This window comes from Salvelinus alpinus, chromosome 38, assembly GCF_045679555.1.
Source record: "Salvelinus alpinus chromosome 38, SLU_Salpinus.1, whole genome shotgun sequence".
NCBI lineage: Eukaryota > Metazoa > Chordata > Actinopteri > Salmoniformes > Salmonidae > Salvelinus > Salvelinus alpinus.
Window position 1 is genome coordinate 8,770,628 of NC_092123.1, and position 27,335 is coordinate 8,797,962.

Sequence of the window (27,335 nt, forward strand, 5' to 3'; positions counted from 1 at the left end):
TTGTAGTTGTCCACATATTCTAAGTCAGAACCGTCCAGAGTAGTGATGCTGGACGGGCGGGCAGGTGCAGGCAGCGATCGGTTGAAAAACATGCATTTCGTTTTACTTGTATTTTAGAGCAGTTGGAGGCCACGGAAGGAGAGTTGTATGGCATTGAAGCTCGTCTGGAGGGTTGTTAACACAGTGTCCAAAGAAGGGCCAGAAGTATACAGAATGGTGTCGTCTGCGTAGAGGTGGATCAGAGACTCATCAGCAGCAAGAGCGACATCATTGATGTATACAGAGAAGAGAGTCGGCCCAAGAATTTAACCCTGTGGCACCCCCATAGAGACTGCCAGAGGCCCGGACAACATGCCCTCCGATTTGACACACTGAACTCTATCAGAGAAGTAGTTGGTGAACCAGGCGAGGCAATCATTTGAGATACCAAGGCTATCGAGTCTGCCGATGAGGATGTGGTGATTGACAAAGTCGAAAGCCTTGGCCAGGTCAATGAATACGGGTAACCAGTATTGTTTCTTATCAATGGCGGTTAAGATATCGTTTAGGACCTTGACTGTGGCTGAGGTGCACCCATGACCAGCTCTGAAACCAGATTGCATAGCTGAGAAGGTGCGGTGGGATTCGAAATGGTCGGTAATCTGTTTGTTGACTTGGCTTTCGAAGACCTGAGAAAGGCAGGGTAGGATAGATATAGGTCTGTAGCAGTTTGGGTCTAGAGTGTCCCCCCCTTTGAAGAGGGGGATGACCGCAGCTGCTTTCCAATCTTTGGGAATCTCAGACGACACGAAAGAGAGGTTGAACAGGCTAGTAATAGGGGTTGCAACAATTTCAGCAGATAGTTTTAGAAAGAAAGGGTCCAGATTGTCTAGCCTGGCTGATTTGTAGGGATCCAGATTTTGCAGCTCTTTCAGAACATCAGCTGAGTGGATTTGGGAGAAGGAGAAATGGGGAAGGCGAGTTGCTGTGGGGGGTGCAGTGCTGGTGACCGGGGTAGGGGTAGCCAGGTGGAAAGCATGACCAGCCGTAGAAAAATGCTTATTGAAATTCTCAATTATAGTGGATTTATCGGTGGTGACAGAGTTTCCTATCCTCAGTGCAGTGGGCAGCTGGGAGGAGGTGTTCTTATTCTCCATGGACTTTACAGTGTCCCAGAACTTTTTTGAGTTTGTGTTGCAGGAAGCAAATTTCTGCTTGAAAATGCTAGCCTTGGCTTTTCTAACTGCCTGTGTATATTGGTTTCTAACTTCCCTGAAAAGTTGCATATCACGGGGGCTGTTCGATGCTAATGCAGAACGCCATAGGATGTTTTTGTGTTGGTTAATGGCAGTCAGGTCTGGAGAGAACCAAGGGCTATATCTGTTCCTGGTTCTAAATTTCTTGAATGGGGCATGCTTATTTAAGATGGTGAGGAAGGCGTTTAAAAAAAATAACCAGGCATCCTCTACTGACGGGATGAGGTCAATATCCTTCCAGGATACCCAGGCCATGTGGATTAGAAAGGCCTGCTCGCTGAAGTGTTTCAGGGAGCGTTTGACAGTGATGAGTGGAGGTCGTTTGACCGCTGAACCATTACAGATGCAGGCAATGAGGCAGTGATCGCTGAGATCTTGGTTGAAAACAGCAGAGGTGTATTTAGAGGGCAAGTTAGTTAGGATGATATCAATGAGGGTGCCCGTGTTTACGGCTTTGGCGTAAAACCACGTAAAACCAAAATTACAGCTGCAAGTCTCTTGGGGTAAGTCTCTATAAGCTTGGCACATCTAGCCACTGGGATTTTTGCCCATTCTTCAAGGCAAAACTGCTCCAGCTCCTTCAAGTTGGATGGGTTCCACTGGTGTACAGCAATCTTTAAGTCATACCACAGATTCTCAATTGGATTGAGGTCTGGGCTTTGACTAGGCCATTCCAAGACATTTAAATGTTTCCCCTTAAACCACTCAAGTGTTGCTTTAGCAGTATGCTTAGGGTCATTGTCCTGCTGGAAGGTGAACCTCCGTCCCAGTCTCAAAGCTCTGGAAGACTGAAACAGGTTTCCCTCAAGAATTTCCCTGTATTTAGCGCCATCCATCATTCCTTCAATTCTGACCAGTTTCCCATTCCCTGCCGATGAAAAACATCCCCAAAGCATGATGCTGCCACCACCATGCTTCACTGTGGGGATGATTTTCTCGGGTTGAGAGGTGTTGGGTTTGGGCCAGACGTAGTGTTTTCCTTGATGGCCAAAAAGTTACATTTTAGTCTCAACTGACCAGAGTACCTTCTTTCATATTACTTTTGGTGAACACCAAACATGTTTGCTTATTTTTTTCTGGCCACTCTTCCGTAAAGCCCAGCTCTGTGGAGTGTACGGCTTAAAGTGGTCCTATGGACAGATACTCCAATCTCCACTGTGGAGCTTTGCAGCTCCTTCAGGGTTGTCTTTGGTCTCTTTGTTGCCTCTCTGATTAATGCCCTCCTTGCCTGGTCCCTGAGTTTTGGTGGGCGGCCCTCTCTTGGCAGGTTTGTTGCGGTGCCATATTCTTTCCATTTTTTAATAATGGATTTAATGGTGCTACGTGGGATGTTCAAAGTGTCTGATATTTTTTTATAACCCAACCCTGATCAGTACTTCTCCACAACTTTGTCCCTGACCTGTTTGGAGAGCTCATTGGTCTTCATAGTGTAACTTGCTTAGTTGTTTGCTTAGTTGTTTGCAGCCTCTGATGCCATTCAGAACAGGTGTATATGTACTGAGATCATGTGACAGATCATGTGACATTTAGATTGCACACAGGTGGACTTTACTTAACTAATGATGTGACTTCTGAAGGTAATTGGTTGCACCAGATCTTATTTAGGAGCTTCATAGCAAAGGGGCTGAATACGTATGCACACACCACTTTTCAGTTTTTTAAAGTAATTTTTTTCATTTCACTTCACCAATTTGGACTATTTTGTGTATGTCCATTACATGAAATCCAAATAAAAATCTATTTAAATTCCAGGTTGTAATGCAACAAAATAGGAAAAATGCCAAGGGGGGTGAATACTTTTGCAAGGCACTGTAGCTCATCATTACTCATAAAGTCATTACTTTTAATACATCGTATCATTATCCTACTGCAGGTGCAGTAACGTTACAGTCAGAGGCTCTGGAGCTGTCAATCTTATACAACCAATGATTTCCTCCCTAGCTCCAAGCCCTAGTATATATCACCATCACAGGCTATTATTTGACTGGGCTCACGACAGGTACCTTCCCATAGAGATAGAACAAGTGGTTTTACGTCATGCATATTCTAGTGTTCTCTTTTAACTAATCAGGATCCTCGTTCTAACGGCAAGATAATTCCCCTGTGATTTCCCGAAGTCCCTGATTTAAAAAAAAAATCAAGCAGGAAGGTGGGTGACAGAGGAGCAGACACATGGGCAGATGGGTAAGAAGGAAGAGAGAGAAGATGGAGAGAAGGAATGGACGAAAGAAGATGGAGAGAGAGAGTGAGAGAGAGTGTGAGAGAGAGAGAGAGAGAGAGAGAGAATGATGGAGGTAGAGAGAGAGAGAGAGAGAGAGAGAGAGAGAGAGAGAGAGAGAGAGAGAGAGAGAGAGAGAGAGAGAGAGAATGATGGAGGTAGAGAGAGAGAATGATGGAGGTAGAGCGAGAGAGAGAATGATGGAGGTAGAGAAAGAGGTATACCTGAGAGAGACCTGCAGCTGTGTGAGTTCTTAGCTGGCGCCTCATAGCCGTCTGCACACAGACACTTGTAAGATCCGTATGTGTTGACGCAGAGCTGGCTACAGGGGAAGTCGGATGAACACTCGTCAATGTCAACACATGTTTGGCCATCGTTCTTCAAGCGAAATCCCGGCCAACACTTGCACTGGATCGGACGTGAGGGAGAAATTGAGAGCCATTATTTTTCTAACAGAATCCATGTGTGGACACTGAGGCACTGAATGAATCAATAGAAAAGTCACGGGGTACTGTCGCCATTGGGTTGGAGTGACTATGGACTATACAGGGATACAATGACACAAAGGGATTTAATAGGTTCTGAGTGCAAAATCCATGGTTTGTTTTGTTGGCGAGCCACTCTGGTATGAACATCTTACAGAGTATGGATTTAAATAGATTTTTCTCTGACAACCTATGGCTTACAGCAACCAGGCAGATCCCAACCTATATACTGTACTGTATGTACCAGGGTCATGGTTATTAAGTATGAATAGCACAAACAAACACATATGGTAAGCCAGGACCAAAATGTTCTGGAAAACAGAACCTTTTCCATTCTGAGAAATATCAAGTCCATATAGTATGTTGATTTAGGTTCTGTTTGTTTTATTGTTAAACATGATATATGGAATGTAATAACACCGGTGTTAAATCCTATCATTATAGAGAAATTTGCAAAACATCAATAAACAGTTTTCACTCAGTCTTAGTTTTATGTTGTAAGAGCTTAGTGGTTTACCATACTTAGAGCTATATCGTGTGTGTGTGTGTGACTCTGAGAAATTACCTTGTACAGTTCATGACTTGTGATTCTGTGTGTGTGTGTGTGTGTGTGTGTGTGTGTGTGTGTGTGTGTGTGTGTGTGTGTGTGTGTGTGTGTGTGTGTGTGTGTGTGTGTGTGTGTGTGTGTGTGTGTGTGTGTGTGTGTGTGTGTGTGTGTGTGTGTGTGTGTGTGTGTGTGTGTGTGTGTAATTCTGAGAAAGCGAGCAGGGGTACCTTCCTACCTTGTAGCCCACAGCTAGGTTTTCACAGTCCTGTGTGCATCCACTGACTCGACGGTTCAGACACTCATTGACGTGACAGTTCCTCTCGTCTGACGCGTCCCCACAGTCGTCCCTCCTGTTACACAGGCTGGCCAGCGAGACACAGCGGCCGTTGACACACATGAAGAAAGAGCCGTTGCACAAGCTTTCTACAGGACAAAGTGGTACGTGTTAGATTCTAACTTTCTGTGAAAGCCAGGAATGCAAGACTCCTGAATTCCCGGAACCAGATTAAGCCTAGTCCTAGACAAAAAAATTAAAACCAAAAGAATAAAAAATGTTTGTTGTTGTTGTCAAGTACTAGGCTTAATCTGGGTCTGGGGAACCGGCCAACATAATTAAACAGTCAATTAAACATACTTCTATCAACCAGGAACGTGTACATATAGGGGTGTACCTGTGCCAGAGCACCTGCCCCTTTGCCCTCCTACTCGCCAACTGCCCGTCTGGGTGGTGGTATTTGTATATATTTTTGTACACAGTTTTTGACGTTGTTGTTCTGAAGCCACTGTCCGAAATGTCGTCAAGTTCGCCACCCGTGTCAGTTGGTTGGTTGCGCCTGTTTGTCGGCCCTGTACGGAGTTCGTGCCCGGATTCCAAACATGTACGGCTTGAGATGCAGTCACCGGTTGAGTGTGTGTAGCCATCTACCAATTATTATTATAATAATTTTTTATATATATTTTTTGCACTTTTACACTTTTTTCTCCCTAATTTCGTGATATCCAATTGGTAGTTACAGACTTGTCACATCTCTGCAATTCCCCTATGGACTTGGGAGAGGCGAAGGTCGAGAGCCATGCGTCCTCCAAAACACGACCCTGCCAAACCAGCCACACCAATGTGTCGGAGGAAACACTGTACAATTGGCGACCGAAGTCAGCTTGCAGGCGCCCGGCCCGCCACAAGGATTCGCTAGAGTGCGACGGGACAAGGACATCCCGGCAGGCCAAACCCTCCCCTAACCTGGACGACGCTGGGCCAATTGTGCGCCGCCTCATGGGTCTCCCGGTCACGGCCAGATGTGACACAGGCTGGGATCGAACCGGGGTCTGTAGTGACGCGTTAGACCGCTGCGCCACTCGGGAGGCGCAAGCTACCTAGTTTAAATATCAACAGTACTGATACAGCAGCACAACATTTGATTAACACTTGATAACACTTGATTTACATCATCATCAATATTCGGCCTGGTTGGCTGATAGCCTACGTGCAGCAGAGAGAGGCAGAAAGACAGAAAGGAGCGGCTACATCTACGACCCTGCGACCCAACCTCATCCCTTCTTCAGTCGGGAGTTGCAAACGGGTGTCATGGCAGCAGCAACAGAGGTAGTCAAGACGTTCATCCATGTTTCTCAAATTTCAACGTTTTTCCAAAGAACACACTTCGAAGTGTTTGACTACTTCTCTGTATCGTTCCAAGGTTGAGTTTAGGCATCAACTCCGAATTCTTAAGGTTAGGCATTAACTCCGAATGGTTAAGGTAAGTGTTAAAGTTTGGGATAGGCGTAAAACAAAAATATTAAAAATAACCTATCGGTGGATTTAAACATGCATCCTTTGGGCACTTTGGAACCAGAGGCGGATGCTTCGGCCCATCTGCCATCCACGTCTCCAATGCCTACTTGAAGGAAACAGCGCTCGCTGTTGCCCCTAGTGGCTGGTTTCCACGGCATCTCCCGACGTCCTCAGGCATGGATGGACGTCGAATAATGACCACGGGTGACCTGCCTGACCAAACCACCATATACTAAAAATATCCACACAAGCTACTAGCCAGCCAGCCCATATATCATGAGTCAGAAGATCACAGATATTATATTATAAAGAGCATTGAAGATAAATCACAATCAGTAAACTGGGAGCCGGTGGGTTCATTTTGAGCACCTGCCCCCTGAAATGTCTGAGCACGGCCCTGCTATCAACTCAATTTGTATCAGCCCTGTTCCCAGCAGGTCTATGAGCACAACGTGTTCGTAATAGGCTCAAACCAGCCGGGACATGGTGAGACTGGGGTGGTCTGTACCTCTTCTCTCTCACACACACACACACACACACACACACACACACACACACACACACACACACACACACACACACACACACACACACACACACACACACACACACACACACACACACACACACACACACACACACACACACACACACACACACACTTGTGTTGTATAAGATGAAAGGCTTGCCTGCAGCGGAACACTTGGGGTTGTGTGGCAGCTCGTCTGATTGGTCGAGACAGTCGGGATGGCCGTCACACTCCCACTGGACTCTGGGTAAACAGCGGCCATCTGTGCAACGGAACTCCCCCAGACTGCAGGACCCGTACTCTGTAGGACACAGGAGGCAAGAGGCGGGATGTGCAGTCAGAACACAACAAGAGGAAATGAGAGAGAGAGGGAGACAGAGAGAGAGACAGAGAGAGAGAGAGAGAAGTTCTTACTACACTCCGGGGTCTCATCGGAGCCGTCTCCACAGTCATCATCACGGTCACAAGCGAACCGCTGTGGGATGCAGACCTGATTACGACACTGGAACATTGTCTCCATGCACGTGTTGTTGGGGGCTGTGATAAGAAATATGTGGAGGGAGGGCCAATTTGTTAATGAAATACCTGAGATTTTTTTCACACCATACACACCTCTCGAAAAGGATCTGAACTTCTATAGGAATGTGGACATTATTTACAGGGTACACTATATATACAAAAGTAGGTGGACACCCCTTCAAATTAGTGGATTTGGCTATTTCATCCACACCCGTTGCTGACAGGCGTATAAAATCGAGCACGCAGCCATGCAGTCTCCATAGACAAACATTCGCAGCAGAATGGCCTTACTGAAGAGCTCAGTGACTTTCAATGTGGCACCGTCATAGGATGCTACCTTTCCAACAAGTCAGTTCGTCAAATGTCTGCCCTGCTAGAGCTGCCCCGGTCAACTGTAAGTGCTGACATTGTGAAGTGGAAACGTCTAGGAGCGACAACGGCTCAGCCGCGAAATGGTAGCCCACACAAACTCACAGAACGGGGCCGCCGAGTGCTGAAGCTCATAGCGCGTAAAAAGTGTCTGTCCTCGGTTGCAGCACTCACTACCGAGTTCCAAACTGCCTCTGGAAGCAACGTCAGCACAATAACTGTTAGTCGGGAGCTTCATGAAATGGGTTTTCATGGTCGAGCAGCCGCACGTAAGCCTAAGATCACCATGCCCAATGCCAAATGACGGCTGGAGTGGTGTAAAGCTCGCCGCCATTGGACTCTGGAGCAGTGGAAACGCGTTCTCTGGAGTGATGAATCACCATCTGGCAGTCCGACAGACGAATCTGGGTTTGGCAGATGCCAGGAGAACGATTTGGGGAAGGCCCTTTCCTGTTTCAGCATGACAATGCCCCCGTGCACAAAGAGACGTCCATACAGAAATGGTTTGTTGAGATCGATGTGGAAGAAATTGACAGAACTGCACAGAGCCCTGACCTCAACCCCATCGAACACCTTTGGGATGAATTGGACCGCCGACTGCGAGCCAGGCCTAATCACCCAACATCGGTGCCCGACCTCAGTAATGCTCTTGTGGCTGAATGGAAGCAAGTCCCTTCAGCAATGTTCCAACATCTAGTGGAAAGCCTTCCCAGAAGAGTGGAGGCTGTTAGAGCAGCAAATGGGGGAACCAACTCCATATTAATGCCCATAATTCTGGAATGAGATGTTCAACGAGCAGGCGTCCACATACTTTTGGCCATGTAGTGTATGCGTCAGGGGGAAATATGGTTTTATAGTACTGCAGAAGATGGAGGGCCGATTATTTTTACATTTTTTTCTTATAACAGAAACAGAAACGTATTGAGTCATTTCTGCTTTACAATGGGGATTCTGAATACACATTGACAAATGTAATGAGACATTTTTGCTTTATAAATGGGACTGAGTCTGACTATGCTATGATTGTTTTCTGTTTGGTTTCTGTCTGGAGGCCTTCAGAGGACAATACCCTATGACAGACACATATTGAGACATTTGTGCTTTACAAAGGGGATTCTGAGTGACTAAAATATGACTGTGTGCTTTCGGGTTCGGAGGCCTTCAGAGGACAACACACTGTGACAAATATGTATCGAGACATTTGAGCTTCAGAAAAAAAGGGGCTCGGAATACACTGTCGGACACATATTGAGGTATTTGTGCTTTAAAAAAGGGGACTGAGTGACTACACTATGACTGTGTACTTTCTGTCCAGAGGCCTTCAGAGGATAATACACTATGACAAACATGTATTGAGACATTTGTGCTTTACAAAAAGGACTTGGACTACACTGTTAGACACATATCATTATTATTATCATTCTACTATGTGCTTTAGAAAAGGGAGTGACTACACTATGACTGTGATTTCTGTTGGAGAACTTCAGAACAATATATTACCACAGCCAGCAGCAGAGAGCTCATCACTCCCATCTGGACAGTCCCTCTCCCCATCACAAAGCCAGTGTTTGGGGACGCAGGCGTACGACTCTGGGCAACTAAACAACCCTGGGCCACAGGTAGCCGTACCTGGATATGTACAATAGGAGTCGTGGTCAAAATGTTATTTTACCGAACTGAAGAATCTTTAGCCTGAGTGGCAGTCTGTTTTAGCTCTCTTACCAACTCCTTAAGGAATTGTCACGCCAAACATGTTTGGTATGATAATGAGTGACAAGGATTTGGCAAGACAGCAGAAACAGACTGCCACTCAGGCTACAGAATCTGCACAATTACAGTAATAGAAATATAAATATTTACAAGACTTTCTGAAGAGTCTGTGCAAATATTACTGAAAAACATGAAATCCATATCTCTGTTTGTAGCAAATTGCTCATCCATATATCAAAGGATTTATCTCATAAAATGTCAAATATCTTAAATGAATCTTTCCCTGTCTCTTTCTTTGTTGTTGTCATTTTTATGCCTTTTTCTCCCCAATTTCGTGATATCCAACAATAATTTATCTCATAAAATGTCAAATGAATCTTGCTTTTTGCAATACATACCACCCTGCATACCACCCTGCATACCACTGCTGGCTTGCTTCTGAAGCTAAGCAGGGTTGGTCCTGGTCAGGCCCTGGATGGGAGACCAGATGCTGCTGGAAGTGGTGTTGGAGGGCCAGTAGGAGGCACTCTTTCCTCTGGTCTAAACAAAGATCCCAATGCCCCAGGGCAGTGATTGGGGACACTGCTCTGTGTAGGGTGCCGTCTTTCGGATGGGACGTTAAACGGGTGTCCTGACTCTCTGAGGTCATTAAAGATCCCATGGCACTTATCGTAAGAGTAGGGGTGTTAACCCCGGTGTCCTGGCTAAATTCCCAATCTGGCCCTCAACCATCACGGTCACCTAATAATCCCCAGTTTACAATTGGCTCATTCATCCCCCTCCTCTCCCCTGTAACTATTCCCCAGGTCGTTGCTGCAAATGAGAATGTGTTCTCAGTCAACTTACCTGGTAAAATAACGGAAAAATAAAATAAAAAATAAATAAAAAATACCCAATTGGTAGTTACAGTCTTGTCCCATCGCTGCAACTCCCGTATGGACTCTGGAGAGATGAAGCTCGAGAGCCATGTGTCCTCCGAAACATGACCTTGCCAAGCTGCACTGCTTCTTGACACACTACCCACTTAACCCAGAAGCCAGCTGCAACATTGTGTCGGAGGAAACACCGTACAGCTGGCAACCGAAGTCAGCGTGCATGCGCCAGGCTTCCACAACGAGTCGCTTGTGCATGATGGGACAAGGACATCCCAGCCGGCCAAACCCTCCCCTAACCCGGACGATGCTGGGCCAATTGTGCGCCGCCTCATGGGTCTCCCGGGTGCAGCCGGCAGCAACACAGCCCGGGATCGAACCCGGATCTGTAGTGACGTCTCAAACACCGCAATGCAGTGCCTTAGACCGCTGCGCAACTCGGGAGGCCCATTTCCCTGTCCCTTTGATGTTGATTTATGGCTGTTCTCTACATTTTCTACACACATTTGTGTCAACATAATGTAAATAAATTCAGGCATGTTTTTTACCACAGATCTCTGCGCTCTCGTCCAATCCATCCCCACAGTCGTCCTCTCCGTCACAAAGCCACTGCTTGGCTATGCACTTGTTCTTAGAGCAGGCAAACTGGTTCCACAGGCAGGACAAGTCTAGACCGAATGAAATATAACATATTATATGGTATTTCATTGGTACAGGAAGTATGTAAACATCTTCACATTTAACCATGCAGAGAGCAGTGATAAATGAATGATTTAGTACGGTGGTGTATGTGTGCAAAGTCCAAATGGGTCCAGGTTTCAACTGTTATAGAGTAATATCAAATTGCAGTCAAGTCACATACAAGAGAGAAGGTAGGTTTTTGTACAGAAAAGGTGAAGAAAATAATATCACATACGGAGGTGAAGGTAACCAATTTTGAAGCAAATTATTCTAATGCAGGTGGAAAATTATATCACTTTATCAATGTCATCTGTGAAATTAGATACACCAACGTGGCAAAACCATTCTCTCAGTCGTAAGCACTTTCAAAGTAACGCTTGCCTTACAGTCAAACCATGTACAAAGGAGTGCCAAGTGAGGTAAAAAGAATTCAGCATTAGCAAGCAGACAGAGAGAGAGAGAAAGAGGGAGAGAAAGAGAGAGAGAAAGAGAGAGAGAGAGAGAGAGAGAAAGAGAGAGAGAGCGAGAGAGAGAGGGAGAGAAAGAGAGAGAGAGAGAGAAAGAGAGCGAAAGCGAGAGCAAGAGAGAGAGAAAGAGGGAGAGAGAGGAGGGAGATGAAAGAGGGAGAGATGAGAGAGATGAGAGAGGGAGAGGGAGAGCGAGAGCGAGAGCGAGAGCGAGAGAGAGAGAGAAAGAGAAAGAGGGAGGTGAAAGAGGGAGAGATATGAGAGAGAGAGAGAGAGAGAGAGAGAGAGAGAGAGAGAGAGAGAGAGAGAGAGAAAGAAAGAAAGAGGGAGAGAGAGGAGGGAGATGAAAGAGGGAGAGATGAGAGAGATGAGAGAGAGAAAGAGGGAGAGAGAGAGAGATGAGAGAGGGAGAGACATAAAGAAAGAGAGAGAAAGAATTGTCTGTTTATTTGTTTGCGTTCCACATCAATTTTATGATGACACTGCGGAGCTGCTTCCTTTGCTCCTTGGGCATTCAGAGAGCAACCGTGAACAGCGGACAAGGTCAGTGTGAACTAGCCACACAAACAGCGGGCACCAACAACACGGTGTGTGCATCCAACCGCTACTGGCTGGGACTCGTTCAAATACACAGACGACGAGCAAATCCACAACAAATATACATAGGATATTTGCTATTGCTATTCTGTTTGCGTTAGGACATCATAGTCTACTGCTCTGCCCTGATGAACCAACAGCAGGAGTGAAACGTCTCCGTCTGTCAGTATTCCTCAGGAGAGGCTTTGAACAGTGATTGTGGGAGATTTCAGGGATGGAAGCATTGGACTCAGCAGGAGACACCCCTTGATTGTTTCCTTTAATGACCCACATGAACGAACCACCAACACTGGGTTATCTTATCTTCTTATCTGGCCGTATTGACCGAATGTATTGACCAGACACATCAGAGGATACAGGACAAAAGGGGAAACTGTTCAACCTAGAACTTCTCCATTATATTTGGCCACCTCGAGCTTTGTCAACACTTCGTGCAGGACGCACCCTACAACGTAACGATCCAATCGTTCCTTTGAACAGAGTCATTTGAATGATTTAGACTCTCTCATCAGTGTCAGTGGGACACAAATCGGCGCAATGTGCTTGCTGAAAGGAATGTCATGTAAATAAACACTATAGAAAGATGTCTATCACACCACACTGGAATTCATCTGCTCCGTCTTCACAGTCTTTCACTCCGTCACACAGCCAGACAGCGTGGATGCAGTTCCCACTTGGGCAAGCAAAATGGCCTTCCTCACATCTCTTTCTGAGGGAAGGAGCTGGGGAGAAACCAGAAGCCGAGATACATTCAGAACAATAATTTGTTATTTTCAAAATATCTTCAAATGCATTCCACTAGGCCTGGTGTCTGTCTGGTACACGGCCACGTCAACAGTAGCCGACAGAACTAGCATCACAGAAGAGGGAAAAAAGGAAGCAAAAAACATACTTCGGCAGTTGGTTTCATCTGCATAATCCCCACAGTCGTTGGCACCATCACATATCCAGGAGGGTTGGACACAGAGGGAGGTAGAGTTGCAGCTGACGAACACTGTCTCCTTCACCCCCAGCATGTAGTAATCCAAGCAGCCTGTGTTGCCTAGAGAAAGTGGGCATTCGACCGGCATATCCAAAGGCTAAGTTTAGCGATTGGTATTCCTGGCTATACATTGTCGTATCTATAATAGTGTAGTGCCCTGATATTAATAACAACTAAAAAATAACTTCAAATTCCGGGGAGCGGATCTTCCATCTTCTCTTTTATCTAACATTAATAACACACATGACCAGGCTAGCATACAGACCAGCTACGTGGAAAAGGTAATGTTGTCGAGCCTTAACAAAGATAGTGTAGCGCCTTAACAAAGATAGTGTAGCGCCGTAACAAAGATACGGTATGGCGCTTTAACAAAGGCTTATCTTACTGCAGTTCTTCTCATCTGAGGCGTCGAGACAGTCGATGATCTGATCGCAGCGGGCCGAGGCCGGAACACAAACCCCATTCAGACAACGCCAGTCTGAGGCAGCGCATGTGGAATCTGGAGAGAAAATACAGGGCCGAAAAGAAAAAGATGAAGAAGCGAGGGGTAGAAATATGTTGTATTTGAAATCCATCTCTTTGGTTCCTCTATGAAATCTAACAGGAGGGACAGGAGTTCACCCTAAAGCGATTTATTTGTTTATACAGTAATAATGTAGTACAGATTATGTTGTCTGTCAGACTGGGCATGTAGTATTCATCCGATTCTTATTACTCACTGTTACAATAAACCTCGTCGGAATTATCTCCACAGTCGTTGACCCCGTCACAAACCCGCCTATTGGCCACACAGCGCTGGTTATAGCAGCTCTTGAAGCCCCGTCTGCAGTTTCTGTTATCTGTAAGAGAGGAAGAGGAGTAAAGAGCGAGAGGAAGAAAAAATGAAAGAGATAAAAAGACACTTTAGGAAGAGATTCGACCAAAGGGATTACATGACATCCACTTTAATACCGTTCCTCTTCTCCTTCGTGGATTTCAGGAAGTGAGCGAGTCTGAACTCATTCTACTGAACAAGAACCCGGCGGGGGCTTGGTAGGGATTTTCATCTGAGCACTGGTGAACTAGTACAGTAACACATATATGGTGTTTACTCACCACAGTATTGCATTTTCTCATCCGACTTGTCTTTGCAGTGTGCTATTCCGTCACATGTCAGCTGATAGTCGATACACTCCCCGTTCCCACACTCAAACTCAGTGTGGATGTTGCAGGAGGAGTTCTCAGCTGCAAAAAGAAGAGAAAATCAATATGTTTCTGATTGATTCCTCATCCAAACAGAAGGGTCTGCTTTCTGCTATATCCCTCCCAGACAGTCTCCAGCAAACATACTTCTTCAATGCCCCTCACATTGCTTCATCTGACAGTAACACTGTCAGATGCCTATTGTCTATTAGCAAGACTTTCACATGGTCCTTTGAGCTGGATGCTGTTTCCCAATGAATTAGAGGGGAAAAGACAAGGTACTAGACTTACATACACATCTGTTATCTTCCAGCAGTAGTCTCTCTCCTCTGCAGCTACAGTTGACTGTGCCGTGAGGGGTCACAAGACAAAGGTCATGACATCCACCGTTCAGCACTGTGCAAGGGGACAGTTCACCTGGAAAAACAGAGCATTATGGGTACTGTAGTACATCATCTTACAGAAAACACACATCAACCTCCAAATAAACAGGACAGTGTATTGTTCCATTTTTTTTATAATCCAAATGCCATGCTTTACTTCCTACTTGCAGTGCCTCCCATAAAGAGTTTCAGCTTCCAAATATTTGAAATCAAGCACTGAAAACTTTTCAAGGTCAGTGGTTTGGTAGAAAGGTAGACTTCTCTGTTGGGGACCCTCTTTGAACTGCGTTTGGCTCGGACAGTGGTATGGAGAGGTAAGCTATAAACCATGCCATCATGCTGCCCCCTTAGTACCCACACGTCTGCTCATTCCAGAGAGAGAGAGAGAGAGAGAGAGAGAGAGAGAGAGAGAGAGAGAGAGAGAGAAAGAGAGAGAAAGAGAAAGAGAGAGAGAAAGAGAGAGAGAAAGAGAGAGAGAAAGAGAGAGAGAGAGAGAGAGAGAGAGAGAGAGAGAGAGAGAGAGAGAGAGAGAGAGAGAGAGAGAGAGAGAGAGAGAGAGAGAGAGAGAGAGAGAGAGAGAGAGAGAGAGAGAGAGAGAGAGAGAGAGAGAGAGAGAGAGAGAGAGAGAGAGAGAGAGAGAGAGGATATATTTCTCTGCTCGAATGGTACAGATTCAGCTGAAGCACTGTGCCAAGCTTGGATTCTGGTGAAGCACAGGCCAGGCAGCATGGGGTAGCCTGTGGCACTGGGGGTTGGGATTTTTGGAGTTGTTTATTCAATAACAGATATACATCGAGTGGTAATTAATCAGGGAGGGCAGGTGGGGCTATAGGAAGTCTTGTATAACGTTCATGCCAAATGGTCAAACTCAGCTACACAGGGTTGTAACCACATGCAAACCATCACAGGTTGCGATGTATAGAAGACTCCGTGTTGACAAGTGAGTTTTGCTTTGATGTACTGTATAGAATTCACTTACAATTGTTGGTGTTGTTGGAAACTGCAACAATTCCCATTGGCTGGTTGGGGATGTCGGCTCTGAGGACCTTGATGTCGCCACCTGTGTACTTATTGGAGCGTACCACCGCTCTCCGTACCCAATCAGACCAGAACAGGAAGTTCCCATAGATTGCCAGGCCAAAGAAGGTTCCTGGACCTGACTTCACAATCACCTACAGAATGAACGGAATAAGAAAATTTTATGCTCATGTTTGAGTCATTAGTTAAGTCATATTAATTTCGATTGAAATACATCAACAGAACCTTGGACGTCACATACTCAAGCATGAGAAGAGGTATGAGATAGCTGGAATAATTTCCAAATCTGATGGTACACTCTTAGAAAAAAGATTTCCAAAAAGGTTCTTCAACTGCCCCCATAGGATAACCCTTTTTGGTTCCAGGTAGAACCCTCTGTACAAATGGTTCTTCATGAAACCCAAAAGGGTTCTACCTGGAACCAAAAGGGTTCTACAAGGAACCATAAAGGGTTCTTCATGGGGTTTTCCTATGGGGACAGCCAAAGAAGCTTTCAAGGTTCTAGATAGCATCTGTTTGTCTAAGATTGTACAAGACGTGACTTAATCATTCTATTCAGAATAACATACAGTATATATATATTTTCTTTTCTCCTTACATATCTGTGTGAGCCATCGTATTCACATCGTTCAATCTTTCCCAGACTGCCATCGGAGAAGAAGAGTTTCTCGGCGGTGTGGTCGATGGTGAGTCCATTAGGTGTGAGGATGTCTGTGGTGACGACACTCTGGATATTGTTTCCTGACAGGGTGGATCTCATAATGCTGGGGTGCAGTTCATTCCAGTTAGTCCAGAACATCAGGCTGGGTCAGCAGTGAAAACAAAAACACTAGTGAGACGTTCACAGAAGCAAACGAATGGGATGCACCTCCATTCAATATATTGTAAACATCCATCAACCATCAGAGTCTACCCTGAATGATTATCTCCATTAAAAAACAAAACACGTGTCCAGGAAAAACGCAAATATGCTTTTTCCTATCTCTATTTTCTATAGATATAAACGTGTTTCGATCCTCATATTCTAAAGCAAAATAACTGACACATTTTTAAGAACGCCTCATGTTCTTGGGAAGGAAAACCGGGTATAAAAGGGAGGCAAAGAAAACATAAAAGAACCATCCACCGTAAGACATTATGATCAGTAACGAATGATGATAGAACACTTCTGACACAGAAGCAGTTATAAACCTCATTCCCCTGATAGCAGAAGTTTTCAATAGATTTGCTAACTGAGTACATAACACAACCCATATACCCAAGTGAGCATCTACTGAATGCCAATAAGGGTATGTAAGTGTGTATAAGACAATAGGTGCAGGGAAGTTTTAACACCTACTTCTGACACTCCTCCAGAGCCAGGTTATGTGGGTGGTCGTCCTCTGCCAGTGTGACCACAGCCTCTCTGGTGAAGGCCCCGGGGAGGCTCTGGTCCAGGCTGTGCCTGCTGACGGTGGCTGTGGTAGAGCTGGTCCAATAAAGCGAGTCCCAGGCTCCATGGTACGCTAGGCCCTCCACTGACCCCACATCTACACAGGAACAATAACACTGATATAATTAAGCAATAAGGCACGAGGGGGTGTGGTATATTTACATTTACATTTAAGTCATTTAGCAGACGCTCTTATCCAGAGCGACTTACAAATTGGAAAGTTCATACATATTCATCCTGGTCCCCCCGTGGGGAATGAACCCACAACCCTGGCGTTGCAAGCGCCATGCTCTACCAACTGAGCCACACGGGACCAATATATATGACCAATATATCACGGCTAAGAGCTGTTCCTAGGCACGACGCAACAAATACCAAATACCAAAACACAGAGGTGACTTATTGCTATTATAAACTGGTTACCAACATAATTAAAACAGTTAAAAGTATTTTTTTGTCATACCCGTGGTGTACGGTCTGATATACCACAGCTTTCAGCCAATCAGCATTCAGGGCTCAAACCACCCAGTTTATAACACTGAATATAACATTGACAAACACTGAATAACATTATCTGACTTTTGGTTGAGTAAGAAGAACTCAACAAACACACGTGATACAGTCAAACGCAGAGAGCGGATTTGTCTTTTCTTTCATGGTAAAGTAAGAGTATATCAACTCAGACAAAAAAAAATTCAGCAAACTTAACATGTGTAAATATTTGTATGAACATAACAAGATTCAAAAACTGAGACAAACTGAACAAATTGCACAGACATGTGACTAACATAAATTTAATAATGTGTCCCTGAACAAAGGGGGGGGGATCAAATTCAAAAGTAACAGTCAGTATCTGATGTGAACACCAGCTGCATTAACCTTTCATGAGCCTCTACCCCGGGTCCGGGATCACCCCCCACCCCCCCACACACTGATTAGCATAGCTAGCATAGCTTCACAAGTAGATAGTAGCATCTAAATATCATTAAATCACAAGTCCAAGACACCAGATGAAAGATACAGATCTTGTGAATAAAGCCACCATTTCAGATTTTTAAAATGTTTTACAGGGAAGACACAATATGTAAATCTATTAGCTAAACACGTTAGCAAAATACACAATTTCTTTGTCCACCATTTTTTCTCTCCACCAGTAGCTATCACCAATTCGGCTAAACTAAGATATTGATAGCCAATAACCTATAAAAAACCTCATCAGATGACAGTCTGATAACATATTTATGGTATAGGATAGGTTTTGTTAGAAAAAAGTGCATATTTCAGGTAGAAATCACAGTTTACAATTGCACCGACCATCACAACTCGACTAGAATTACTATAGAGAGCAACGTGTATGACCAATTTACTCATCATAAAACATTTCATAAGAATAGACAAAGCATAGCAATGGAAAGACCCAGATCTTGTGATTCCAGACAATATTTCAGATTTTCTAAGCGTTTTACAGCGAAAACACAATAAATCGATAAGTTAGCATACCACATGTGAAAACGTTACCAGAGCATCGATTCAAGCCAAAGAGAGCTATAACGTAATCATTGCCAAAATATATTAATTTTTTCACTAACCTTCTCAGAATTCTTCCGATGACACTCCTGTAACATCATTTTACAACATACATATAGAGTTTGTTCGAAAATGTGCATATTTAGCCATACAAGACCGTGGTTATACAATGAAAATACTAGCAAATCAAGGCTCAAAATGTCGGACGTCATCTTTCAGAGTGATCTAGTTTAATCGAAAGCTAATCATATACTTGACTAAAAAATACAGGGTTGACAGGAATCGAAAGACAAATTAGTTCTTAATGCAACCGCTGATTTACATTTCTAAAATTATCCTTACTGTGCAATACAGGGTTCGCCAAGTGAAGCGATAACAAACAAAATGGCGAATTATGCGTTTAAAATATTTCGACAGAACAACGATTTATCATATTAAATATTTCTTACTATGAGGTGATTTTCCATCAGATTCTTGGGCAATGTATCCTTTCTTGGGTCTAATCTTCTTTTGGTCGATAGATGTTCTCTGTCCTTCGAAATGTCCACTAACATCGACCGAGACCCCGAAACGTGACCAAAGCTTCAAAGTGCATGACAAAGAAATTCCTCAAAATCGCACTAAACGGATATAAATTGCTATAAAACGGTTCAAATTAACTACATTATGATGTTTTTAACAACTATAACGACTAAAAACATGACCGGAGAAATATCACTGGCTAAACAACCATTTGGAAAGAGGCAAGCCCGATGTCCATCTTGCGTAAGACGCGCGAAGGAAAGGACGGTACTTCCACGTGGTCTGCCACTACGAGGAGGTTCAGCTGTCCGTCCTGTCTCCCTGTAGCGCTGTCTTAGGCGTCTCAAAGTACGGACATTGCGATTTATTGCCCCGGCCACATCTGCAGTCCTCATGCCTCCTTGCAGCATGCCTAAGGCACGTTCACACAGACGAGCAGGGACCCTGGGCATCTTTCTTTTGATGTTTTTCAGAGTCAGTAGAAAGGCCTCTTTAGTGTCCTAAGTTTTCATAACCGTGACCTTAATTGCCTACCGTCTGTAAGCTGTTAGTGTCTTAATGGCCACAGATGCATGTTCATTAATTGTTTATGGTTCATTGAACAAGCATGGCAAACAGTGTTTAAAACCCTTTCCAATGAAGATCTGTGAAGTTATTTGGATTTTTACGAATTATCTATATATATCTATATATATATATATATACACTCAGCAAAAAAAGAAACATCCCTTTTTCAGGACCCTGTCTTTCAAAGATAATTTGTAAAAATCCAAGTTTTTTTTTAAAATATATATATTTACTCAGCAAAAAAAGAAACATATATATATATATACAGTTGAAGTTGGAAGTTTACATACACCTTAGCCAAATACATTTAAACTCAGTTTTCCTGATATTTAATTCCCTGTCTTAGGTCAGTTAGGATCACCACTTTATTTTAAGAATGTGAAATGTCAGAATAATAGTAGAGAGAATTATTTTTTTCAGCTTTTATTTCTTTCATCACATTTCCAGTGGGTCAGAAGTTTACATACACTCAATTAGTATTTGCTAGCACTGCCTTTAAATTGTTTAACTTGGGTCAAACGTTTCGGGCTGCCTTCCACAAGCTGCCCACAATAAGTTGGGTGAATTTTGGGCCATTAAACCTGACTGAGCTGGTGTAACTGAGTCAGGTTTGTAGGCCTCCTTGCTCGCACACGCTTTTTCAGTTCTGACCACACATTTTCTATAGGATTGAGGACAGGGCTTTCTGATAGCACTCCAATACCTTGACTTTGTTGTCCTTAAGCCATTTTGCCACAACTTTGGAAGTATGCTTGGGGTCATTGTCCATTTGGAAGACCCATTTGCGACCAAGCTTTAACTTCCTGACTGATGTCTTGAGATGTTGCTTCAATATATCCACATCATTTTACATTCCTCATGATGTCATCTATTTTGTGAAGTGCACCAGTCCCTCCTGCAGCAAAGCACCCCCACAACAGGATGCTGCCACCCCCGTGCTTCACGGTTGGGATGGTGTTCTTTGGCTTGCAAGCCTCCCCATTTTTCCTCCAAATATAACGATGGTCATTATGTCCAAACAGTTATATTTGTGTTTCATCAGACCAGAGGACATTTCTCCAAAAAGTATGATCTTTGCCCCATGTGCAGTTGCAAACCGTAGTCTGGCTTTTTTTATGGCGGTTTTGGAGCAGTGGCTTCTTCATAGCTCAGCGTTCTTTCAGGTTATGTCGATATAGGACTCGTTTTACTGTGGATATAGATACTCTTGTACCTTGTGGTGGCTAATTTCTTTACTATCAAATGAGGAGAGACAAACTTATCACAGAAGTCAGAGTTATACTTAAACTAAATCTTTAATAATAAGAGCTTTGCAACAGCAATGACTTTCAACGATTCACTATTTCTAATGATCCGTTGAGAGTGGCAACACAAGGGCTACTGAGATCTTTTATAGCCAAGATCCACCCCCAAGTCGACGTAACAAACCACAGATATTAGGAACAGTACACAAAGTGAGACTTTATAAATGAGAAAGGAGTATCCCGTAGCCAGATAGCACTCGCTATAAATTATCGTTCAGTCTGGCCCCTAAGACGAGGTTGCTATCTTGTTCCTGTTACTCCTGGCACAAAAACACCAACTCATCCAATGGCATAAAACAATTGTCAACTCTAGACACTACCACACACATCCCCCAAGGCCAAAGGAGGGAGTGACTGGCACACAGACATTGTGGAAACCAGTAATTGGTTCCCCATTAATCACACCATCCCTTCACATGGTTTAACAGATACATTCACATATGAAGACAATGTTCCCTCCTGTCCTCTTCCCTTTCTGATATTCTGCATAGCACCAGAGACATGTGCTAGACAAGCCTGACTTCTCGCCTCTCTGGGCCCCAGGTGACTGAGCCCCAGCTGAGGGAAGAAGTGCAACTGCCAACACCAGAGTCCGAAGGGATACATTCTAATAACAAGTATATCACATAAGCATATTAAGCAGATAAGACATCTTAATTATCTATGTTACCCAACTAATTCTGATTCATCCACCACAACCTGTTTCCTCCAGCATCTTCACAAGATCCTTTGCTGTTATTCTGTGATTGATTTGATCTTTTCGCACCAAAGTACATTCATTTCTAGAAGACAGATCGCATCTCCTTCCTGAGCGTTATGACGGCTCCGTGGTCCCATGGTGTTTATACTTGCGTACTATTGTTTGTACAGATAAACGTGGTACCTTCAAGTATTTGAAAATTCAAAAGGCACTCGCACATCTGAGCAATCTTATTTGCAGGTGCATGGCAACAATTGAACAAGATGAAGGAAAAAGGAAACCGCACACTACTCTTGATAGTATCACCGATATTTAATAAGCTTACGTATCGGCCACACGGCCTTCGTCAGAGCTTTTTTTCAGGCATTTGGAAATTGCTCCCAAGGATGAACCAGACTTGTGGAGGTCTGCATTTTTTCCCCTGAGGTCTTGGCTGATTTCTTTTGATTTCCCCATGTTGTCAAGCAAAGAGGCACTGAGTTTGAAGGTCGGCCTTGAAATACATCCACAGGTACACCTCCAATTGACTCAAATTATGTCAATTAGCTTATCAGAAGCTTCTAAAGCCATGACATAATTTTCTGGAATTTTCCAGGCTGTTTAAAGGCACAGTCAACTTAGTGTATGTAAACTTCTGACCCACTGGAATTGTGATACAGTGAATTATAAGAGAAATACTCTGTCTGTAAACAATTGTTGGAAAAATTACTTGTGTCATGCACAAAGTAGATGTCCTAACCGACTTGCCAAAACTATAGATTGTTAACAAGAAATTTGTGGAGTAGTTGAAAAATTTGTTTTAATGACTCCAACTTAAGTGTATGTAAACTTCCTACTTCAACTGTATATATATATATACAGTGGGGAGAACAAGTATTTGATACACTGCCGATTTTGAAGGTTTTCCTACTTACAAAGCATGTAGAGGTCTGTCATTTTTATCATAGGTACACTTCAACTGTGAGAGACGGAATCTAAAACAAAAATCCAGAAAATCACATTGTATGATTTTTAAGTAATTAATTTGCATTTTATTGCATGACATAAGTATTTGATCACCTACCAACCAGTAAGAATTCCGGCTCTCACAGACCTGTTAGTTTTTCTTTAAGAAGCCCTCCTGTTCTCCACTCATTACCTGTATTAACTGCACCTGTTTGAACTCGTTACCTGTATAAAAGACACCTGTCCACACACTCAATCAAACAGACTCCAACCTCTCCACAATGGCCAAGACCAGAGAGCTGTGTAAGGACATCAGGGATAAATTGTAGACCTGTACAAGGCTGGGATGGGCTACAGGACAATAGGCAAGCAGCTTGGTGAGAAGGCAACAACTGTTGGCAAAATTATTAGAAAATGGAAGAAGTTCAAGATGACGGTCAATCACCCTCGGTCTGGGGCTCCATGCAAGATCTCACCTCGTGGGGCATCAATGATCATGAGGAATGTGAGGGATCAGCCCAGAACTACACGGCAGGACCTGGTCAATGACCTGAAGAGAGCTGGGACCACAGTCTCAAAGAAAACCATTAGTAACACACTACGCCGTCATGGATTAAAATCCTGCAGCGCACGCAAGGTCCCCCTGCTCAAGCCAGCGCATGTCCAGGCCCGTCTGAAGTTTGCCAATGACCATCTGGATGATCCAGAGGAGGAATGGGAGAAGGTCATGTGGTCTGATGAGACAAAAATAGAGCTTTTTGGTCTAAACTCCACTCGCCGTGTTTGGAGGAAGAAGAAGGATGAGTACAACCCCAAGAACACCATCCCAACCGTGAAGCATGGAGGTGGAAACATCATTCTTTGGGGATGCTTTTCTGCAAAGGGGACAGGACGACTGCACCGTATTGAGGGGAGGATGGATGGGGCCATGTATCGCGAGATCTTGACCAACAACCTCCTTCCCTCAGTAAGAGCATTGATGATGGGTCGTGGCTGGGTCTTCCAGCATGACAACGACCCGAAACACACAGCCAGGGCAACTAAGGAGTGGCTCCGTAAGAAGCATCTCAAGGCCCTGGAGTGGCCTAGCCAGTCTCCAGACCTGAACCCAATAGAAAATCTTTGGAGGGAGCTGAAAGTCCGTATTGCCCAGCGACAGCCCCGAAACCTGAAGGATCTGGAGAAGGTCTGTATGGAGGAGTGGGCCAAAATCCCTGCTGCAGTGTGTGCAAACCTGGTCAAGAACTACAGGAAACGTATGATCTCTGTAATTGCAAACTAAGGTTTCTGTACCAAATATTAAGTTCTGCTTTTCTGATGTATCAAATACTTATGTCATGCAATAAAATGCAAATTAATTACTTAAAAATCATACAATGTGATTTTCTGGATTTTTGTTTTAGATTCCTTCTCTCACAGTTGAAGTGTACCTATGATAAAAATTACAGACCTCTACATGCTTTGTAAGTAGGAAAACCTGCAAAATCGTCAGTGTATCAAATACTTGTTCTCCCCACTGTATATATAGAGAGAGAGAGAGAGATATCTGGCACACCTTGTAAAGGTTGTCTCATGTGGTGGTGTCATGGAGGTTTCCTCACAATGCATTTAGGCATGAAGGAATCCAGTGGTCAGCTGTACTGGGTAGCGATCAACCCACTGTGAATACTTTGATTTTAAACTGGTTGGGTCTGAATGTGGATAACCTTCATCGGGACACACCTGGATATCCCCGTGAATATATTTCATATTCCGCTGTATCTAACAGTAGAGTTTCTTCCTGAAAGATAAATCAATGCCAAATTCTTTTGAATGGAACCAAACGAGCCTAGGCAGGTGTAAAGATGTCCCACTGTGCTAAGAGATGAACAATAGAAGACTGTTCACTGTTTTACATTCAGACAGGACAATAGCACAAACTAGGACATAAAAATCAACATTCACTACCAGTAAAAAAGAAAAGTATTACAAATAATTGAGAATACAGCCAGTGTACAAACAGGCAATACCACTAAGAAATCTTTAAACAAGCAAAAAAATCATATTCTCTTCATCTGCCCAAATGTATTCAGAATAAATTCTGCAAATAGGGTAATATCACAAACTTGTTTGGACAAGGGATAGGCCTATATGGTTGACAAAAATATTATTTTAGGAGATACTTAATTATCATATTCGTTAATCATTGAATGGGAGTAGTGCTGGTGCTTTCTCCATGAGCTAGCCTCCTCTCCAACATCCAACCCCCTCTGTGATTTTGATCGATCTTCCTTCCCCGTTCCTGGTCAGTGAGATATATTTGAGCCAAGTCAGCATGGAGCCTCGCCTACTACACAGAAGCTACAGGGGCTATGGGGTGACGGGGATCTGCTGTCTATGTGCATTAGGGAACTATACTGCAACACCTCCGAGGCGTCTGTGTGTGTGTGTGTGTGTGTGTGTGTTCAGCTGATTCCTCCTAAAACACTATATCAAATGGACATACAGAAGAAATGTCATATCCATCTATTGACATTGATTTTCACTATATGTTTATCAGTGGAAGCTCCTCAGAGGAAGAAGGGGAGGACCACCCTACTCAGTGAATTTTATAAAATAAAAAATTATAAAACATTTAAAAAAGGTCTACAGTAGCCTCAACAGCACTCTGTAGGGTAGCATCATGGTGTAGCCGGAGGACAGCTAGCTTCTGTCCTCCTCTGGGTACATTGACTTCAATAAAAAATCTAGGAGGCTCGTGGTTCTCAAACCCTTCCATAGCCTTACACAGTAATTATGACATCTTCTGGAGGACGTCCTCCAAACTATCAGAGCTCTTGCAGCTTGAACTGACATGTTATCCACCCAATCAAAGGATCCGAGAATGAATCTAGTACTGAAAGCATAAGCTGCAACTAGCTATCCCTGCCGTGCATAAAATGTGGTGAGTAGATGACTCAACGAGAGAGAAAGACAGTGAATTTCATAAAATAGAAAATGAAGGAGAAGCAAGAGAGAAAAAAGAGAGAGTATTTTTTTTCACTTTCTGTTTCACTTTTTTAGCTAGCAAATGCAGCTAGCTAGTTCAGCCTACTGAAACACCCGGCTCCAACAGAGGGATGTTGTGTTAGCTAGCTGGCTATGACTTTCTAACACAACCCTGGAGCTCTTCCAAGTCAAGGTAAGCTTTTGGTTTGACTAATTTATTGCCACCGGGGCCCGCCGGTGTAACTGCTTACTGACTGTACACTAACGTTACTGCATGATCGTAGCAGGTTTACTAACGGGTTAGTTCTATTAGCTATGCTGACCATGACGTTACTTTAGCTATTATGGTGACAATGACGTAGGTTGTGTGTAGAGGTTTGGTTTGGAAATGTTTTTTCGCCTGGTCACATACAGCTGATGTGTTGTGCATTGAAGTCCACAAGCGAAGGGACAAGGTGAGAGGAGGAGAGCACATAGATGCAAGAAGGAATACAACATGGCTGCTATGAAAGTGAACTGTGTTTACGCGTGATCAGGGGTGAATTCAATTTGCGGATTCTGTTGAAAAACGTTTCTTAAATGGAAGCAAACGGAACAAAACAGGGATAAACATAACTGAATTTGTCCAATAGAAACTCTCGTTTGCAACAGTTGGACTAATGATTACACCCTATATCAGCATGAGTGTGCAAGGTGGTATTGAATGTTACTGGCTGTCCATGTGTCACTGTCTGTCACCTCAAATTTGTCTCTCGACCTGTGTGCACCTACGTTGTAAACTTTCATTCATAGGCTAGGTTGTAGCAACCTCATGATGAGTATAGGGAAAATTTGAGTACAATATAGTAGCCTAAACCTACCAATGATACATTAAACTGGGTGAATGGAATATGAATGAAGTCATCCAATATGCTGTAATAGAAATAAGGCCATGCTCATGATTTTTTTTTTGTCATTCCACTGACCGCCACTGATGTCTATATAGGATGAGAGTAAAGGCGTCCTCATGCTTCCCATCCGAAACAGTTCGTAACAGTTTGTGCATATATTATGAGGACATTTTGTGACGATTTTGTTTGTTTTGTTTTGGTCTTCGGCAAGGGGTTTTTCGAGCAAGCCGAAGTCAGTAGCTGAAGTCTACACCCCTTCGTCGGTGATTGGTCAACAGTAGGGATTCCTCCATGAAGTGTTTGCTGTCATTAAACAAGAGACGACTCGTTTTCATGAAAACATTTTCATTGAGAAATACTGCAAAATTGCGTGACTCAGATCTCCTCGGCAAAAACGTAAAAACGAATGACAGATTCTTACATTCATTCTGACTACGGCGTCTCAATATGGACAAACATTACAATTGCTGTTTTTTTCCTCATTTTTCAAACAAAGTCTTTTAACGGAGTATGCGAGCACACTTGTTCGGTTCGCCTATAGGCACCAGCCAAACCGAAGCATACGGACGTTTTAAGTCCCCACCATATGAGTAATGTTTTCAACGTGGCACAACATAGGATGCCACCTTTTCAACAAGTAAGTTCGTCAAATTTCTGCTCTGCTACAGCAACCTCTGTCAACTGTAAGTGCTGTTATTGTGAAGTGGAAACGTCTAGGAGCAAACAACGACTCAAAGTGGTAGGCCACACAAGATCACAGAACAGGATCGCCAAGGTTGCAACACTCACTACCGAGTTCCAAACTGCCTCTGGATGCAACGTCAACACAATAACTGTTCGTCGGTAGCTTCATGAAATGGGTTTCCATGGCAGAG

The 27,335-nt window shown here is 43.8% G+C and overlaps 1 protein-coding gene across 2 annotated transcripts in view; it reads right to left on the bottom strand.

Annotated features, from left to right (window-relative positions):
• LOC139566155 (low-density lipoprotein receptor-related protein 1B-like) overlaps positions 1-27,335 on the bottom strand; it is a 207,199-nt gene that overhangs the window by 64,839 nt on the left and 115,025 nt on the right. For both annotated transcript variants that reach the window (XM_071387119.1, XM_071387118.1), the window contains 15 exons: positions 16,946-17,135; positions 16,205-16,409; positions 15,548-15,740; positions 14,477-14,602; positions 14,099-14,227; positions 13,723-13,842; positions 13,389-13,502; positions 12,914-13,063; positions 12,618-12,743; positions 10,825-10,944; positions 9,195-9,323; positions 7,221-7,343; positions 6,967-7,107; positions 4,721-4,908; positions 3,678-3,861 (listed from right to left, as the gene is read on the bottom strand). In XM_071387119.1, the coding sequence (XP_071243220.1) occupies positions 3,678-3,861; positions 4,721-4,908; positions 6,967-7,107; positions 7,221-7,343; positions 9,195-9,323; positions 10,825-10,944; positions 12,618-12,743; positions 12,914-13,063; positions 13,389-13,502; positions 13,723-13,842; positions 14,099-14,227; positions 14,477-14,602; positions 15,548-15,740; positions 16,205-16,409; positions 16,946-17,135 (2,238 nt within the window). The remainder of the gene's footprint in view (positions 1-3,677; positions 3,862-4,720; positions 4,909-6,966; positions 7,108-7,220; positions 7,344-9,194; positions 9,324-10,824; positions 10,945-12,617; positions 12,744-12,913; positions 13,064-13,388; positions 13,503-13,722; positions 13,843-14,098; positions 14,228-14,476; positions 14,603-15,547; positions 15,741-16,204; positions 16,410-16,945; positions 17,136-27,335) is intronic.